The following is an 18,139-nucleotide window of genomic DNA, read 5'->3' as shown; positions in this document are numbered from 1 at the left end:
CTCATCTTATTCTTCCTTCACAAGAATAACACTTAGTTTCCTATCTTTTTATACAGGTATCAAGACAACAGCCGAGAGAAAAGGCGATGAGTATATAATAAATGGCAGTAAAATGTGGATTACATYGGGGTGTCAAGCAGACTGGATGTGTCTGCTGGCAAATACCAGTAAAGGACCTCCTCATAGAAATAAATCTCTTATATGTCTGCCAATGAATCTACCTGGTAATAACGCAGAACGCTTTTTCTTCTAATTTAATTTTATTGTGTTTTTTTTTGTGCGTGTGCACAATACCAGAATGAAAAGTGTTTAAGAGAAAGGACAACGCTCCTAGATACTCTGCTAAATTAAGTGCTACACCCTCAGTTACAAAATGCAATTACACTGTCATTTCTACAAAAAGGTGGAGAACAGGAGGAAATTAAATATTTTGCAGACTTCAGTTTCTTGTGCCTAAATAATTCTATATGGAGAGATCTTTTTGCAAAAATATAAAAGTTGTTCAGATATATTTGCATGGGAGTATTTTATAACCTCCTGTGAAAATAAATGGGCAAGTTAAGCCACCGGTAATGACAAAAGAAATGTCTAAGAAATCATTATAAAAAGAGTCAAAGACATTTTAAAAATGATAGCATGCAGCATCTTTTAATGTTTAAGAAGTTCCACTAAACTTCTATCATTTTCTGTCCCCCAAAGAAATAAACTGCAAACAGTTTTCAAAACAAATATTAACCTATTTACTGAGGAAGCTTTGCTATATATGAACTGTGAAATACTCTCAATTTGTCTTTCAAAAATAGTGTTAAATTCTTTCCTTTTTTGAATATGGATTGGTGAACAGAATATATGCTTTTCTCTTTCAATAAACCAAGATTTTTAAGCCTGCTATCTTATCTCTTCCCCAAATGTTCAAAAGTGATTTTCAAACTKGTGAAAATAACAGCGTAAGGAGTTCAGAGACTTTAAACTTTGGAAATACATAGGAAATACTTTCACAATACTGTCTTAATCCCTGGCACTTGCAGTTCACAGGAAGCATCTCACTTACCCAGTCTGGGATTGATGACCACCTTTATTGAATGTATATATACGATATATATATTATCACATATGTATATATGATATATAAATATTGTACATATTGTATTGTATATATTAATGTACTACGTGCATAGTGTTGAATGGCTGCCAAGCATGATGTGATTGCATTGTGTTGAGAGTCATGGTTATCTTCAGGTAACCATGCTCCTCCACYCAAACTGGTGGGTTGGTTGAAAAGAAGCACAAGTGTTTTCCAGAATGCTGGTTTCATCAATAAGTTCAAGCAGAAAKAGGGATCTTTTTGCCAAAAGATCTTTTGATCTTTGTTGTCATCGTTATCAGCTTAAATAACACATTATTTTGTAACTTARATGCAGACCAGGGTGAAAACTTCTAAAATCTTGAAAGCAGAGGCTTGTCTTTGAACAATGAACTAGAAGCATGAATGAAGAAACTGATAAAATAGAGCCTGATCTAAGAGGTATAAGTTTCAGTGCTACAGACCACATAAAGTCTGTTCCTGAGTTGTCTGCACAACTTGCAGCAGTAAGCTATTGTATGTGCATACATTAAATCACTCAAAGAGGGTAGAGTTAAGGTTTTATTGACAGGGACTATTGCAGTATATTTACTAGTATTAAAATAAAACTGTTCAAAACTTAAACTCCTGTSTGTTTGGTTTTCACCATTATTGAAGAACACAAAACAAAACTGGATATCCTTCATTCTGCCTTAAGGGATAACTAGATTGTGAGGAGAAAAACTGCCTGAGCCACATGAGGCTGATGCACAGAGATTTTGAATTCTTCCTAGAAACATAAGTTGTACTCCTTAAACTGTGTATGTTTTCATTCTTCTATATGATGAAGATGTGAATCTTTGAAAGGTCACTGTGCAAAACTGAACTTTTGAAATGATGTATTAAGGGGGTGCTCAGAAGTTAGGCTGAGGGAGATTTAAAAAAAAGGGAAAAGTTTGGAAAAAGCTGCTATTTGACACAAATGTGAAGAGGAAGCTCCAGCTGTTTTGATATATCCTAAGGATGTCTGCTTGCCAAATACCATGTTCTTTAGAGGGCAACAGACCAAGACTGTACAGGAAGTGTGTAGACAACATCGCAGAATGATGCACAATGATGTGTCTATARACGTACGTATGTCGAAGCTCAAGAGCAAGCACGATGGAGAACGAGAGTGTTGGGTCTGACTAAGTGCTGCTGCAGTCACTGCTCTATATGGCAAGGGAAGGAAGGAATCCACAGCACAGCTGCAACATATTTGTTGCGAGCAGATGGAAGGATGTGGGAGAGTAATCCAGAATTTCTTGTAAAAAACTTAATTGAGTTTCATGCAGGCATAACGTAACGTTCAAGGGAAAAAAAAAAAATCCAACTCAAAGCATTAACTTCTACAGCCAGCACTTTATTGGAGATCTGAAATAGGGTTTGCCTCTTCTGATTTGAGGTTCATACAGAGTCTGCTTTGGGGTAAAATTAATATAGTCTAGTTTTGACAGACAATGCTGAATGCAGTCTCAGGATCCCTTCCAACCTTAAGCATTCTATGATTCTATGATCACTCTGGTATAGAAGCACAATGGATGCTGACATTAATCGGACACCTATTAAAGATGTTTTAAAAACACTGCACTTCATATGGGATGAAAGAGAATATAAGAGGTTACAAAATGTCTATATATAAATATGGCAAAATAAAGTATGGTGTACAAATGGCTTACAGCCCTAATCTGGGAGGCAGTTGTGCACTATTTTGTCCTCAGATAGCACTAAAATAGATTGCAAGGAGGAGATAATGGAGAGAGAAATGTCCAGAAAGGGGGAAAAGATTTTTTCAAGTGGCAGTTTAAAATGTGTCTCTTTCCATTTGTAGTAGCACTAAATGGTGSCAGCTGAGAGCAACTGCCTTTTTCTCAAGGTGGAATAAAGGAAATAAAGAAGATTGTCGGAAGACAGAGTAGGAGAAAATGAAAAACCAAGGACACCTGGGAAGAGCTGCCCAGGAACAGATATAGCAATTCAGCTCAGTGATACTAGAACAAATAGCACAGAGGGCTCTGTTAGTGATATTGGAAAGTCAGGCACTTGACCTTGCTAGGCTGAGAATACAGGCAACTGAATGGCTTGTGCTTTGATACTGATAAGTGCCAAGACTTATCCAGGCAGATTTCTACTGTTAGCAGTAATTTTTAGTGTATAATGTCCCACTATGAGAAGAATTAAAATTGTCCCACTATGAGAAGAATTAAAATGAATTTAAGTAAGGGAAGATTTTGATGGCCCTATCATAGCCAGAGAGGTTATTAAGTTTGAGTGTGTTCAAAAAAGAAAGGAATTAAAGTGTACACTGATAAAGAGGGGGCATTATTTCAGGCTGATACAGTTTGACCTCTTTCTGAGTGAGAAATGTGAATTAATCTAGGGGCAAGTGAAGCTAATAAGGTAGAACAAATCAGGAATGTTGGAAATCAGAAATATTTAGAAAATTTCCACATCTGAAAAAAAATGGATATAGGAAATCATTAACACAATAAGGTCCTCTAGCAAAAAATATTTCATGGATGCTATATGTGGGTCTGGGGAATGATAAGATTGATTTAGCAAAATAAAAAATGTTGATAACTGCACTTGTTTCAGTGGAGTCCTCCATAAAGTGCCCAGTAAAAAAGAACCTTAAGTACATCTTCATGTGGTTTAGGAGCGGTGATTACATAAAAATAGCTGGAAGTAGACCAAAGACATGATCCCTGAAGCTCTCTAAGAAAACAAGTGGTAATATTCCACAAGGAAACAATGTTCCAAAAATCATTTTGGCCTGTAAATTGTTYAGTGCTTATTTGTTTTGCTCTGATTTTAATATAGAAACAAACTGGAAATGCTTTTTTGGCCTGACTGCATGCAAGTTGCTGGATAATTTTCAGTCCAAGAGTCAAAGATTTWTATAGGGCTGGCCTGATTTTCTTTCTGCACTGAACATGTACCAGAGGAAGTATTCATAGCATAATCTGCTTGTATATTGGCTTAAGTAGTGACTGCTAATGAAAAATACTCAGTAAAAGGTTTAGAAGTCAATGTGGACCTTGCCCTAATAGTAGTCTTCGCATTTGGAAACAGCATCATTATTTCATCTCTAATTTGCTAAGAGATGAAACTTTCTGTATTTTATTCAGTGCTGTCATTGAGGATAAATTTAAAGGAAATGACTGCCAGCTGCTCCTGCCTGCAAAGCCAAGGTAATTCCCACAAGGCCAAAGGCCTCCTRTCAATAAAACACAGAGCTGAAATGTCTATATTAGTTCAGAAAGAGAAGTTCCTTGAAATCCATGAAAGACAKCAGGGAACAAATAAGTGCAGAAGGGGACTACAGTCTGTTTGTTAGCCAACTAAGTCACTTTAGAGACTAGTAGAGGATTGCAAAAGATAGAATAAGGAGGGAAATAAATACCCAATTAATTTCATTGATGAATTTGATTTTGTCAAAACAATGGTGAGAAGACCAAGTCTGTATGTAGCTTGCTGAGACAATATATGACAAAAGACATATATGCTGATTTGGTTGATTCTTTATAAATATTGATTTGGTAGATTGAATAAAATGTTTTGTGCAAATCCTCCTAACTGGCTGCTGGCCTCAGTTTACCTCTGAAGCATTCTTACCTTCAACCCATAATTTTAATGTGTTAATCGCAGAGCAACAAGGAGGTGAGGAACAAAGAAGATTTCAAGGAAATTATTTCAAAAATCAGTGGCTATTCATTCAACCATTGTGGCACAGTGATAAACAGTGCTTGCCTTTGAACTAGAGGAAGCAGAAGTTGTAATAGGGGGAGAAATGATGATACCAAACTGGTATTTGATGATACCAAACTGGGTGGAGTAGCTGATAGCCCTGAGGACTGTGCTGCCATCCAGAGGGACCTGGACAGACTGGAGGACTGGGCGGTGAGAAACCTCATGAGGTTCAACAGGGGCAAGTGCAGGGTCCTGCACTTGGGGAGGAATAACCCTGGACACCAGTACAGATTAGGGGTGGACCTGCTGGAGAGCAGYCCCGCAGAGAGRGACCTGGGTGTCATGGTGGACGACAAGTTGACCATGAGGCAGCAGTGTGCCCTGGTGGCCAAGAAGGCCAACGRGATCCTGGGGTGCATTAAGAAAAGCGTCTCCAGCAGGTCGAGGGAAGTGATCATCCCCCTCTACTCAGCCCTGGTGAGGCCACATCTGGAGTACTGCGTCCAGTTCTGGGCTCCCCAGTACAAGAGGGATGTGGAGCTGCTGGAGAGAGTCCAGCGCAGGGCTACCAGGATGATCAGGGGCCTGGAACATCTGCCCTATGAGCAAAGGCTGAGAGAGCTGGGYCTGTTCAKCCTGGAGAAGAGGAGGCTGAGGGGGGACCTGATCAGCGTGTATAAATACCTCAAGGGAGGCAGTGAGGAGGAGGGGGGCGGCCTCTTTTCAGTGSTGGCAGTGATAGRACTAGAGGAAATGGCTTCAAACTGAAGCATMGGAAGTTCCACAGGAACTTAAGGAAGCATTTMTTCACTGTGAGGGTGACAAAGCACTGGAACARGTTGCCCAGAGAGGTTGTGGAGTCTCCTTCTTTGGAGATCTTTAAAACCCGCTTGGATGCAGCCCTGTGCCACGTGCTCTAGGTGACCCTGCGTGAGCAGGGGRGTTGGACTCGATGACCTCTGAGGTCCCTTCCAACCTTGCGCATTCTGTGATTCTGTGAAAAAGTAAAGATGAAGATGCATCTACTTGGTGTGATTATGTAGCTTAAATCTTTTGTGGCCAAATCTGGAGGAGTTTTGAGATCTCAGTGGAGATCTCTACAGGAATTCAGGATACAGGAATCGTGTCCAAAAGACCATTGCACAGTGGGTAAGAATCCATGTTGTATATTTAAACCTGTGGGAAGACAAATCCTCTCTGCAAGGGTGTCCACATGAAAACTCCAAAGGAGTCAAACTTGATCATCATAATCCCTTCTGTGACTATTTAAATGGACTATATTGTATTTCATTATAAAATACTTAGGTTTGTCAAAACTTGCAATTGATTTGGAACTGTTTGATGTTTGTCAATTTATGTCTAACCTCTTTATTACTAGGAGCAAGAGGTGTATTTGATTGAAACTCTTCTACAGGTATCAGAGAAGATAGGGTAAAAGTAGGAGGATAAATGTGWAAGAGAGAGAAGGAAGAGAATTTCCAAGAATAAAATTTCTCTAGTTGCACCTTAAAACATAATTCTAATGCCTTTTTTTCTGAAATATTTCTTCGTTGTTTCACTGCCATGTTGGCACACAGCAAGTATTCTTAAGTTGAATTCCAGCATTTTATTATAGTGCATTAAAAGTCAAATGCAAGCGGATAAATAGTGCATGATTTCAAGACATCCACTTACAATTCTAATTGCTATTTTTTATGACCTTTCTAATCTTTTTTCCTTCAGGCATTCACATTACTAAAAAGATAGACAAACTGGGCATGAGGTCATCGGACACAGCTCAAATCTTTTTTGAAAACGTAAGAGTCCCCAGCAAAAACGTTATTGGTGAGGAAGGAATGGGTTTTACATATCAGATGTTGCAATTCCAAGAAGAGAGGCTGTGGGGAGTAGCCACTGGTAAGTCATCACTTGCGCTTCTGGGGCTGGCAGGGACACAGGAGTCAATCTTACAAAATGACTAAGAGCACTTCCTTTTTATTGCAAGATATACCTACTTCTTTGTTTTTATTTTTACAATCTGTCATAGCCTGGAAATGGACAAACTTTCCTTTTCACAGGAAAACGTGAAGTAGAAAGAAAATAATCTGTGAGGCATCATAATGTCTGGTTTTGCTTTGTTTCTCTTGGCATCTTCTACTGATAAGAAAATGCAGTATTATGTTATGTGGGCTACAAAAGTAGTGCAAAGTTGACCAAAATACTGGCATGAAATAGATGGAAGTGGCAGCCAAGTTGTTTATCTTTATTTTTAATTTTTAAATTTTAAATTTTTAAATTTTAAAAATAAATTAAAATGGCTGTGTACAGGCAGCTTTGTTTTTGCAGATCTGCTGTTTTACCTCTGTATTTACTGGCTATATGCAATGGCCTATCCTGTTCCTTTTCCTCAAGTTATACTGTCACAGAATTCACGGTCTTCTGAGCTCAGGACATAATCAAATCTGGATATATGAGATAGCAGGTCCTGGATATTCCAGAATACCAGATCCAAGTTTGAATTGTCTATTCCAACATTTTTTCTCATAATGTTGGCTGATTTAATTGAAGTATAAAGTGGTCCAATGTAAGGAGATCGGTTACATTTTAGAGTTGTACAAATCTTGCCGTACATGTGTTCTTTCATGCATCCTATATCTGTTACTTTGAGAATTAGGAACTGTAAGAGCTGATTTTCTGATTCAGTGGCCAAATAAAAAAAAAAAAATAGTGTCTATTATGAGTTGGTCCCAGACAAAATATTTTGGATTTCAGATGTCTTTGTTTTGGGCCAAAATTCTTGGTTCAGCCTGACCTAAACAGCACATGTGGGGCAATTTCAGCAGAGAGCAAGAGATTGGACTTGTAAGGGATGCCATTCCAGATCCTGGCAAGACGTGGCATTACTGCTTGTGCTACTATTGCACACTGCTTAGGACACTTGCCAGGTGGGGAGGATGTTCTGCTCAATTTAGTTTGATATGAACTCACTCTGATATTAAAAGCACAAACAGGGACAACTGTGTCGAGGGAAGTGCTCTAACCACAGGCTCTAGAATGAGATGTTTTTTGAGCAGTCAGCATCTCCTATTCTGCTTTGCTTGAGAAGATAGATGTTCCCTGGAGCTAGAAGGGATAGACCTCTTTTAGATGATCATTGCAAGTGCACGGCCATCCTAATACATTCAGGCATTTCCGCTCATACAGAGAGCCCTCTGCTTCAGCATTTCTCAAATTTGTCCCCACATTGAACTTGGGCTGATTCTGGATATCTAGAAACTGCACAGAAGCAGCTACTGCTCATGCACAGATCAGCTGTCTGCTAAGAGACCTCTCTACTGGGTCTACTGGGCCCAGGGCTTCTGACAGCATCATGCCAGCTGGGYTGGCCCAAGTTAGCAGAGCAGCACCCGTGCTGCATCTGGGTGCTCATGCTGAACTGCTGCTTGCACAGGGGAGCAGCTCTTCAGGCCAAGATCTTTGCATGCCTGGCTTATTCTGCAGCCAGAGCTCATCTGTGGGTGCACATTCAGATAGCAATCCTACCTGAAGGGACCTCAGATCATCTGTCCTGTCCCCTGGAGAAAGCGGGGCTGACTTCAAAGTTAGATCAGGTTGTTCTTTTGTCCTGTCATTTTTCTATAAGCGTCATCAAAATGAAAATAAAAAGAAGTCTTTCTTTTTCACTTATCAGTGACTACTATTAAACAGTAGTCACCGTGCCACCTCAGGGGAGTTTATGAAAGGAAGAGAAAGTTTTGTTTCGCTGTGAGGATTTGTTTTAATTTACATCTTTTTGTGTGTCTGGTGCTAATTGCCTTCCAGGGCTAGTAGCTGTACTTACTTCACCTCCTCTTGTACACATGACTGATCACACCAAGCACTTATTAATCAAAGAGTTTTTCAAATTTTAACTGCCTTCTTGCCATATCAAAGCAATAGGAGATTTTAATAATTGCTCTCTAAAATAAAATGAAGGCTTGTGTAGATAGTAAGGACTTAGCTGCAGTTTTGTATGCTCAATTTGGTATCTCAAACCAAACATGATGAAAAATTCCAAGTTCCAGTGGCATTCCCTAAGCATCTTCCTGCCAAGCAGTGGATAAACCTGCTGCGTTAGTCACGCTCCTAGCAAGTCTGACACACACTGACTGCATCAGGACACAAAGCACAGCAGGTTAGATCACTTGTACTAAAAACCACTTGTAGCTTGGTACTGTCCAACTTTGCATAATCGCCTGGCAGTAAAGAGCCCGTTCGGGAAGTGGGACACCGCGTTGCAATTCTCCTTTTCAGCCAGAAAGAGCTGGCTAACCTCTCATCTAGATGAGCAATGTGGGAAGGGCATCTGTCACCCCTCCTGAGGAAGCCCGGCGAGCGGAGCTGGAATGYAAGAGCTTGAAGGCAGCAAAGGGAGGTGATCCTGCAGTTCAGTGGCCAGTGGCAAGGAACCGGGCCTTGCTTTGTCCATTTGGATTATTTTCATTTTTTCTCTATTGACTATTGGATGTAAAACGTATGAAGATGACAGGAGCAAGGAGGAAGCCCAGATTTTAGGTCAATTTGCCAACCTTGTAAGAAACCAATTGTGGCAAGCAAGAAAAAGAAAATAACTGATGTTCAGAAGGGAAGGAGGTGCTTAATCAACATGATATATTTCACCACAGTATTACAGGATTGTTAATCTTCAGTCTGACAGACATTTCTGGCCCTTAGAGGACATTTCTATTCCTTCTCTAATCATGACTACTCATTTAATGCTGAAAATCCTTAATCTGCTTTTAAACACTTTAAGGACAAATCCTGGCATGCTTGCTTTGACTCCTTCCCAATTTACTGCAATTCTCATTCTCTCTCTCTCTCTCTCTCTCTTTTTTTTTTTTTTTTTAGGAGTATTTTTGTGTCAAGCATCACCTACCTTTCCCTTGTTCATTTTCTTCATTGTGGGCAGCACTTACAACATGTGTGAAGAGTTCCCCTCTGTTTAAATCAGTTTTCAGTGAGCTAAATTTAAAGCACAAATGGAAAGCAAATTTCCTCAAAGGGTTTTTACTCGAGCTTTTAATTTTCAAGAATCTTATTCTGCCAAGTGAAAATTTGGTCRCAGATATAATCTTTTTTAGTGAGTGATATGTACCAAAGCATTGGTAAAAACTCCTGTGTTTCTTAAAAAAAAAAAGGTTTAAGTAAAAAWCGCCTGCCATATCTGTCTACATGTTGAGACACTCGGTAAATGTAGTTTACACTGATGACAGGAAAAGAACGTTGGCATGGTGAGAAAGCAAACAGTCTTTGTGAATTGCTTAASTGGAGGCAAAGAGGGAGTTTAATGCCTATGAGAGTAGAATGTCACTTTTCTAATTACACCTAGCTGCTTGTGTAGTTTTATTTTTCTGAGTAGCTTTGAGTCATGGCTAGAAAAGCTGGATGACAGATCATTCTGTATGAATAGCCCATATCTTTAAGATACTAAATGTTGAGTGTGGGGCAATAGAGCATTGTGCATGTCATTAGGCAGTGATCAGCAACCTTGTAAGGAAAAAAAAGTATGAATTTCTTTTCATTTTAAGAGGAAACATAGCAAGGCAAGCTGTGTTTACAGTGAGCAGAAGGTTCAAATGTGGAAATGTAAGTKGGATGGAATTATAAGGAATAGATTTTTCCACATTTGACAACTTCATGGTCTTGAATTTGAAGATTTTCAAGGTCTCTGATGTTTAAAGAATTGTATTGCTGTTAGGCTGCTTTGGAATGTTAGTTCCTACATGTGTTGTGAGTGCATTCAAAACTGGATGGATGTGGAGAAGACTACATGACAAAAGAGGAAACAAATATATGAATATATTAAAAAATAGAAGTTCAGAGAGAAAATGAATTTCACTATTAAGAATGTCATTTCTCTGTGTTTACGATTAACAAAGGACTGTATGCTATCATGTTGTACAAGGTGGTTGTCACAATATTCATGGCTGTTTGCTGCACAGCAAAACAGTTAAAAGCTGCACAGTTAAGCTTTGCTATATTAGAGTAACATTCATAGGTCTGTCCTTTGAAGAAGGACCTGTCCTTTGAAGAAGCACAGAAAAATTCTAGAAGCACAGAGGAATTCTGCAAGACACTTTTACATGAATAAACTGGAAGAGCCTTTACCCTCATATAGGTGGATTTGTGAATTCTCTCCCCTCTCCCTACTGCTTTCCATATTTCCACATACTGCTTTCCACGATTCCACATTTGTCAAAATTCTTCTGTGYCTGATGTTATGGTAGCTAATTTGTGAGAAGCTGATAACCTAGTCTTTCATTTAAGGGCTGCTTTGTCTTGAAAAGCAAATTCTTTTTCTTTATGTTCAAAACAGAGTCTCTCTAAGGTTACTCAAAACAATTGCATTGAACCAGTCATCTTGCTTTAAAGCAGATTTTCTCYGCTCTCATCTGTCTTCCAGCTGTCTCCTACTTTGGTTTTGTTTCCAAAAACTTAGTAAACATGGCTATGAATTTTAATAATTACCCCTTCCTTTCTTCATTGGGATTTTGGTTCACAAAATGCAAGTACAATGAATAGCCTGTTCATGCTTCTTGATCTCTAAGTAGGTTTCTACTGTATGAAAAGTTCCTTGAATATATATTCTACTGCATTCCTCAATGAGCAGACTATTTGCCTCAGRCTTTCTTTTGGGATTAGAACACACACAGCCTGGAAAGCAGGAGTTGTCACAAGCTTTTGATAAAGCCTCAAATGATAAACAGCCCTAAGAATAAAGTATTCATACTTGTACTCAAGAGAAATAAGAGTACTTCTTTCTACTACTTTTCTTCCCTGTTCCTCATACCCCTTCACCCTCCTCTCAATTTTATCGGTTTTGTCAATTGTAAAGAACCTGTCTTCAAGGTACATGGGAATGACTGTGTTTTGTAAGAATTTAAACTAGGCATCCCAATCTGARTTTATGGAATAATTCACTCCAAAGAAACCCCAAACAAACAAAGAACCATGTGCTGCTTGTACAAGATATTGTTTCCCTTCTARCTGAAAAGATCAGACTAAAACAATGTGTTGTTCTATGTTTTGATTTTTCTGAAGTCCTGACAGCRCTGGAAAATATAATACAAGAAACTATTGACTACACTCGCCAGAGAAAAGCCTTTGGTCAGCCAGTGCTTCACAACCAAGCAGTGCATTTCCGCCTGGCAGAGTTGGCAACAGAGGTGGAACTCCTTCGCTCCCTGCTCTACAGGACTCTTGGTGAGCTTCCATATCTGTCTTCTCAGGTGCTTTTGTCTTAATGTAAAAAACCTTCCCACGTTCTTTGGAAAAGAACAAATGGGGGGACAAATGGCAGTGAGATGGGTGTGTTCAACTGTGTGGTGGGTTTTTGTTTTTCTGTTTTTTTTTTTTTYCTTTCTTTAGCTCTCTACCTAGAAGGCAGTGATGTGACCAAACTTGCTTCCATGGCTAAACTAAAGGCAGGTCGCCTGGCTCGTGAAGTGACTGACAGTTGTCTTCAGTTTTGGGGAGGAATGGGTTTTTCCAGTGAGGTCCTGGTGAGCAGATTTTATAGGTAAGCAAATGAATGGGGAATATAGGGGAATGGAGAATGGGGAAAATTCCTTTACTGACATAAGAAAAAACATGAACGTGAGAAATACATATTTGTCCTCTTTAACTCCATGAAAAAAAAAATCCTGCTCTAGAAGAACCAACGGAGACCGGTTAGGTCAAAGTTTTAATAAATATGCAAAGTGAGAACAGAGCATTTAAAAAAAAAAAACTATAGAAATTTCTTTATACCATGTTAATTTGCTTAAAGTGATGCAGGTTATTCCAAAGAAGTAGAAAACAGCAAGAGAAAAGTAAAAACTGTGCGAGAGAGTGGCATATAAGCCTGTAAATAATTTTCTGACATGTCTCTTCTGCTTAAACCAATGCAACAGGTAGAGAAAGAGAGAGAGAGAGAGAGAGAGTTAGTTAAACTCCAATGTTTAACTCCTGTCTTTTCCTAGTTCATCTGTTTGCAGGGGGATCCAAACTCCCAGGTCATACTCTAATGTGTCACCCATGTAATATGGTCTGACAGCACAGGTCATGCAGTCGCTTTCCTTCCCGGCAAATGACACAGCTAAGCTTGTTACTCTCAAGTCTGTCTTTCTGCAGTGTCCACCCTCTTTAGTGACAAAAACCATCGACAGTGGAGTTGCAGGGCACAGTTCATTAGAGTTAAGAGTTACTCTTTCCATTTTTAATGTCATTTTTATGATCAGAAATACCCTTGTGGTAGGGCAGAGAGACCTCCAGCCATTGTTGATTAGTGGGTTCCTGAACTTTTCCAGGGAAGGTGCAGACTCTTTTATGGTGGCTTTCAATTTGATATTTTTTCTTCATTGCCTTTACCACAACCTTTTTATTAGCAGCTAGTGCTTCACGGTGATGCAGAAGCTGTATGCCACTGCCACAGGCATCTGACTAAAGMGATTCTTGTCTCAAAACACTTACTAACAAAGTAATGATATGTAGGGATTAATCCACATGCATTTATATATATAGCTTTGACTTTTCTTTAGATTTCTTAACCATATATTATTGCTGATCCTGGGCAGAGCATTGCAATGTGAATCCCAGAGTAGTTTCTAGGCACACTAGTACAGTCATATTAATGTGTTCCTGGAAAGAATAGAGTATTTCTTATGATATGAACTGTGTCACATGGTTAAAGAAGCCGGTTTATCTGCCTCTAAAATAAAATGGGTTAAAGGACTTAAGATATATCCACCCAGTAACATTTTCTATGAATCAGTCTATTCCATTACTAAGTAGCGATAAGATCCAGGAAGAGCAAAGTAGAATATTACCTAAATAAACAATTACAGGTTCTTGCTATAATCCTGTTAATCTCTAACGATAGCAAAGAGGCGGCTTTCTTAAAATAGTTTTGTTTTTTATGCATCGATCTGAGCAACCATTCACGTCACTGTGATGTTGCTAAAGTAGCAAGCGGCACTGACCATAACTGCATAGCATGACACTCAGTCATAACGTACCAAGACTTCTGCAGCACAAGCCTGACCAGATTTCCAAGGAAATGCTAGTGCCTGAAATATGTCAGGCTGTTATTCCTCAAAGACCACACAGCATAATGCATAGTTAGTACATTATGTCCTTGGAATTATTTATGACTCTTGGTCACTTATGACTCTTGGTTCACTTTATTCACAAACACAATTTTTAAATCATTAGGCTTTTATACAGTGTAGAACATGTGACTTTTTAAAAGTACAGTATTCTCTTGAATGAGTAATTATAGATAGCTGGCTTAGGATGAGTTTTACACTTTGTAGATGTTTCATTTTCAGTTGGAGAGATTCTAAAGGAGAATGAGTTTGGAAAAAGATTTGAACCCAAGTACCAAAGGGTTTAATAGAAATATAGAAATAAATATATAAGTCAACAGAAGTGGACTGGACTTTGCAAACTTTGCCCTCCAGATATAATTCTGGAGAGAGTCAGACTGGAGTTTGTGCTTATTTTTCTCCTCCTTTTCTCCCCACCCGGGCCACAAATGCATCAAAAATATGGAAAGTTAAGAAAAGACCAATTATTGAAGAATTATATCATCTATATGAAAACCCCAGCTTATTAGAGATCAGAGAGAAGGAAAATATACAGCAAATACACTGCAATTTTTCAAACTTCATCACAAGACTTTTTTTTCAGCTACTAGTCTATGTATTTTGGTAGCAATTATGTGCACTTCCAGAAAAAAATTGAAATAACTTGTCAAATTACCATCTTATTTTTTATTAAGATCATTTCAGCCACTAAACACTGTTTCTAATTGCTGCTAATTCTTAAGAAATTTTATTCTTGTGGGGCTTTAATAGAAAGAATGTTAGACTGCTTTCCTTGCAGTGCTATGAAAGGTTCAAGAAAGCTCTCATGATTTCTTTGGGGCAAGGAGGAAAATAGACCTGCTTCCAGGCAGCACAGCAAGTTCTGGAAATTTCTGCCTTTGCTGTATCATAGTCTTGCAAGCCCAATTAAGTGGGGGAGGAATTTTTAGATAATGGAGCACATGTAGCTCAAACATGCAAAACTGAAGTCTGCAACCACACAGTGATGTGACTTTTAAGTGGAGTTATGCCTCAGAATAGGCCAAGGTCATTCCCATTCCATCTTTTTTTTTTTTTTTTTTTTTTTTATTTTTTTATTTTCCCAAAAAAATCCCTTTTGCAGAAATGAGTAAGAGCATGAAAACTGTTGGGCACAACCACTGCTTAGCTATTCTGTGCTAGTATTGCTAGAGCCTACCACACTGTATAATATCAGATCCACCTTCTCCCTCTGGATTAAAGGCTTTTTTAGATTATGCTCAACTTTGATGGTCTATAAACAATCTAGCTGACTCTGAAAAGGAAAGAGACTAAGATATTGATCTTGAAGGTGTATCAGTAGATTCCGTTGAGAAAAATCTTGCTACTAGTACAATTTTAACAAGATAATGTTGTGTGGAACAAGCATTGGCCTTTTGTAATCAAGTGCATGTTGTACTGAAAGGAAGCAGTATTTAAATAGCCTTTTTGAAATCAGTATTATTCCAAGCTAACAAAATAGTTAGGATTTAGCAAGACACAGTACTAATGTCCTCCCAACTAGGGAAGCAAAGAGCAAAACCTCTGAGAAATTACTGCCAGAGGGAAGTCAGTGCTATGTTGATGCCAAAAATAAGCACCCACACAGTTACATTACCCAAAACCAACTCTGAACAGAGGTCTCACTTTCTTCTCCCACATGAACTRGTAATTCCAACTTTCCCTGCCAGAAAAAGGGAAGATAAAGGACTTTGTGTATTTTCTTAGGCTTTTAAAGTTAGGTGAGGATAGCGTAGCAGTCTACTTCACACTGTTTGAGAGCAGAAAGGGCTTTTCAGATCATAATACCATGTGGATTTCCAGAGGAAAATGTAATTTAGAGTAGCAACATGAGCAGAGGAAGATCTTTGATTGTTGGTAGTAAATGGCTGTAGCATGCAGAGCTGCAAGATGCTACAATTTTTTATAGGTTTGAGGCGGAAGAGAGTGAATTTTAGGGTGGTGGTAACTGCAGATTGTGCTGGTATAGCATGTTAYGAGTTCAATAACTTTGCTGATGATCACTAGCCTTGTGCTCACTGTGTGTTAGGGTCATGTCCCTATTTTACGCTAGGGAAATGGCACTGAAGGAAGACCTCAAACTCGAACAAGTACCAGCCYTGTTTTTCAGTATAACTGTGGACTAAAAGGTTTATTATACATAAGGTAAAAGATGCAGTTTCTTTTTGAAAAAGAAAGGCTGAATTGCTGTCTGTGGGCACAGAAAAGGGATAAATATCAGCTAGGAGAATTAAACTGAAGGATACCAGCTAAACTGGCATCAGTAAATGGATTCTATTAGTCAGGAAAATGCTTGGGCAATAAATTAGAGGGTTCTTAATCATGACAGATTTCAATTTAGAATAGTGCAAATTGTGTGGGGGGAAAAAAAGCACAAGTATCTCCCTTAAAACAGTCCTTGAAACATGTCTGAAGGAAGTAACATGTTATAGCACCCATCGAGACGGGGAGCTGACAACCTGGAGGGTCTTTTCCCTGCTATTTGCTACCTAACCATAAACCATAACCTTGTTGATAACCATAAATAACCATAACCTTGTTGATAAAGTTGCTTGTGGGTGGAAAGGGTCCTCACCTTCCCTTTTAATTCTTCTATTTCACACTGAAGACGTGAATGTTTTCATCTGTAAGGAAAAAAAAWAATAAAAGAAAATTACATTTATATCTCTTTGACTGTTGAGCAGGATAAATCTTACCRTCTAAAAGTTGACGTTTCAGGTGCATGAGATGTCCTGAATGAGAGAAAGCTATTTTCAGGGAGTATTTCAGGACTGACAGAATAAAATAGATTTCATCTTTTTCTTCAGGACAACCMCTTGAACATTCTGTTCCCTGCCACTTCTTTCCAAGGAAAACAGAATTCAMCAAATGGCTGAAAGTTCTGTTCCTCAAAATTGTACCTTAGCTGTTGAGTGTGTTACAGGCTTACTGGGCTCTTGACAATATATTGTATAGCACTGAAGCTGCTACAGTGTGGATTTCCCAATGCTATCCCACTAAGGCCTGAAAGGATCCCTGGGCCTTACAAAGAGCTTGATCCCGTGATCCTCTGATCTCTAGATAACAGCAACCCAGAGATATTTCAGATGTTTCAAAAATGCAACTTTGTTATGGGGGCAATGAGATCATAAAACAAGGCGTTAATTTTTCAGAACAAAGGCATTGCATAGGAAGTTTGTCTGAAACAGCAGAATTATATATATATATTCACACATATACATATMCATATACATATGTTTTGATATGTTTATGATCAAGCTACAAACTTAAAATAAACAGCTTATGTACAAGTCCTTCCTATGTCATMTTCTCCAGTTTCCTCAAAGAATTCCCGCAGGAAGGTTGTCCTGCGTTATTTCCTTTTGTTGACAGTGATTCTCTTTCCCAAATGAAGGCTACTAGATTAATATATATWTTTTTTTTCATCTTGATCCTCTTCATTTAGGTAAAACATTCTGTCCATTCTCTGCTGGGAAGAGATTTGCACTGGTTGCCTGTTTGTCAAAACTAAAGGCAATATTGCTTTTCTTACCCAGAGACACAATAATAAAATTATCAGCAGTTCTAAAAAGATACACTCCCACACCTCTCTCTTTAATATTAAAGACAAATAGTTTTATATAATGGCTGTTAGTCTGACACATACCATCAAAGCCAGATCTTACTACTGCCTATTTATAAGTTCATATAAACAAGCTGCAAGTGTCCAAGATTCCTGCTGCAGACTGAGGATTTTTGTCTGCATTACAGAGGAGTTTTGAGAATTAAGTATTTACCGCTAGGACAGTGCTGCAAAGATGCAAGATACTAAGACTTGCCATGGGCTACTGCAGCTTTATGCTTATCACATAGATAGCTTAAACGTATAGAGCAACAAGTCTGTATTTGTTCTATTGATATAGCATGGAAATGTATTAACCTGCCCTTTCTATTTCTACAGAGACTTCAGATTAACATCAATAGGAGGTGGTACAGACGAAATCATGCTTTCTATCATATGCAAATACATGGGAACACTTCCAAAGAAATAGCACCTCTCTCCTTTCTTGAACATGTAAGGACTCAAGAGCATGGCTTTTGCTACATACCAAAGGTAATAGAACACACTTTTCAGCAGGAAAACACAGAGAAAACTTACCAGTAATTCTGTCAGTGAAATGCTTGTCAGTCTTTAACCAACATTGCTTGTTCTACATATTTGCCAATACCAAGTTTATGCTGATGA

The 18,139-nt window shown here is 38.5% G+C and overlaps 1 protein-coding gene across 1 annotated transcript in view; it reads left to right on the top strand.

Annotated features, from left to right (window-relative positions):
- LOC112951094 (probable acyl-CoA dehydrogenase 6) overlaps window positions 1-18,139 on the top strand; it is a 70,303-nt gene extending 52,164 nt beyond the window's left edge. The window contains exons 6-10 of the mRNA XM_026043712.1: window positions 57-224; window positions 6,515-6,688; window positions 11,852-12,013; window positions 12,179-12,329; window positions 17,855-18,139. Coding sequence (XP_025899497.1) covers window positions 57-224; window positions 6,515-6,688; window positions 11,852-12,013; window positions 12,179-12,329; window positions 17,855-17,945 — 746 coding nt within the window. The 3' untranslated portion in view covers window positions 17,946-18,139. The remainder of the gene's footprint in view (window positions 1-56; window positions 225-6,514; window positions 6,689-11,851; window positions 12,014-12,178; window positions 12,330-17,854) is intronic.

The sequence above is a fragment of the Nothoprocta perdicaria genome, unplaced genomic scaffold (assembly GCF_003342845.1).
Source record: "Nothoprocta perdicaria isolate Ctin4 unplaced genomic scaffold, notPer1 scaffold_337, whole genome shotgun sequence".
NCBI lineage: Eukaryota > Metazoa > Chordata > Aves > Tinamiformes > Tinamidae > Nothoprocta > Nothoprocta perdicaria.
Note: the sequence above shows the minus strand (reverse complement) of the source record. Positions and strands in the feature narration are given on the sequence as shown.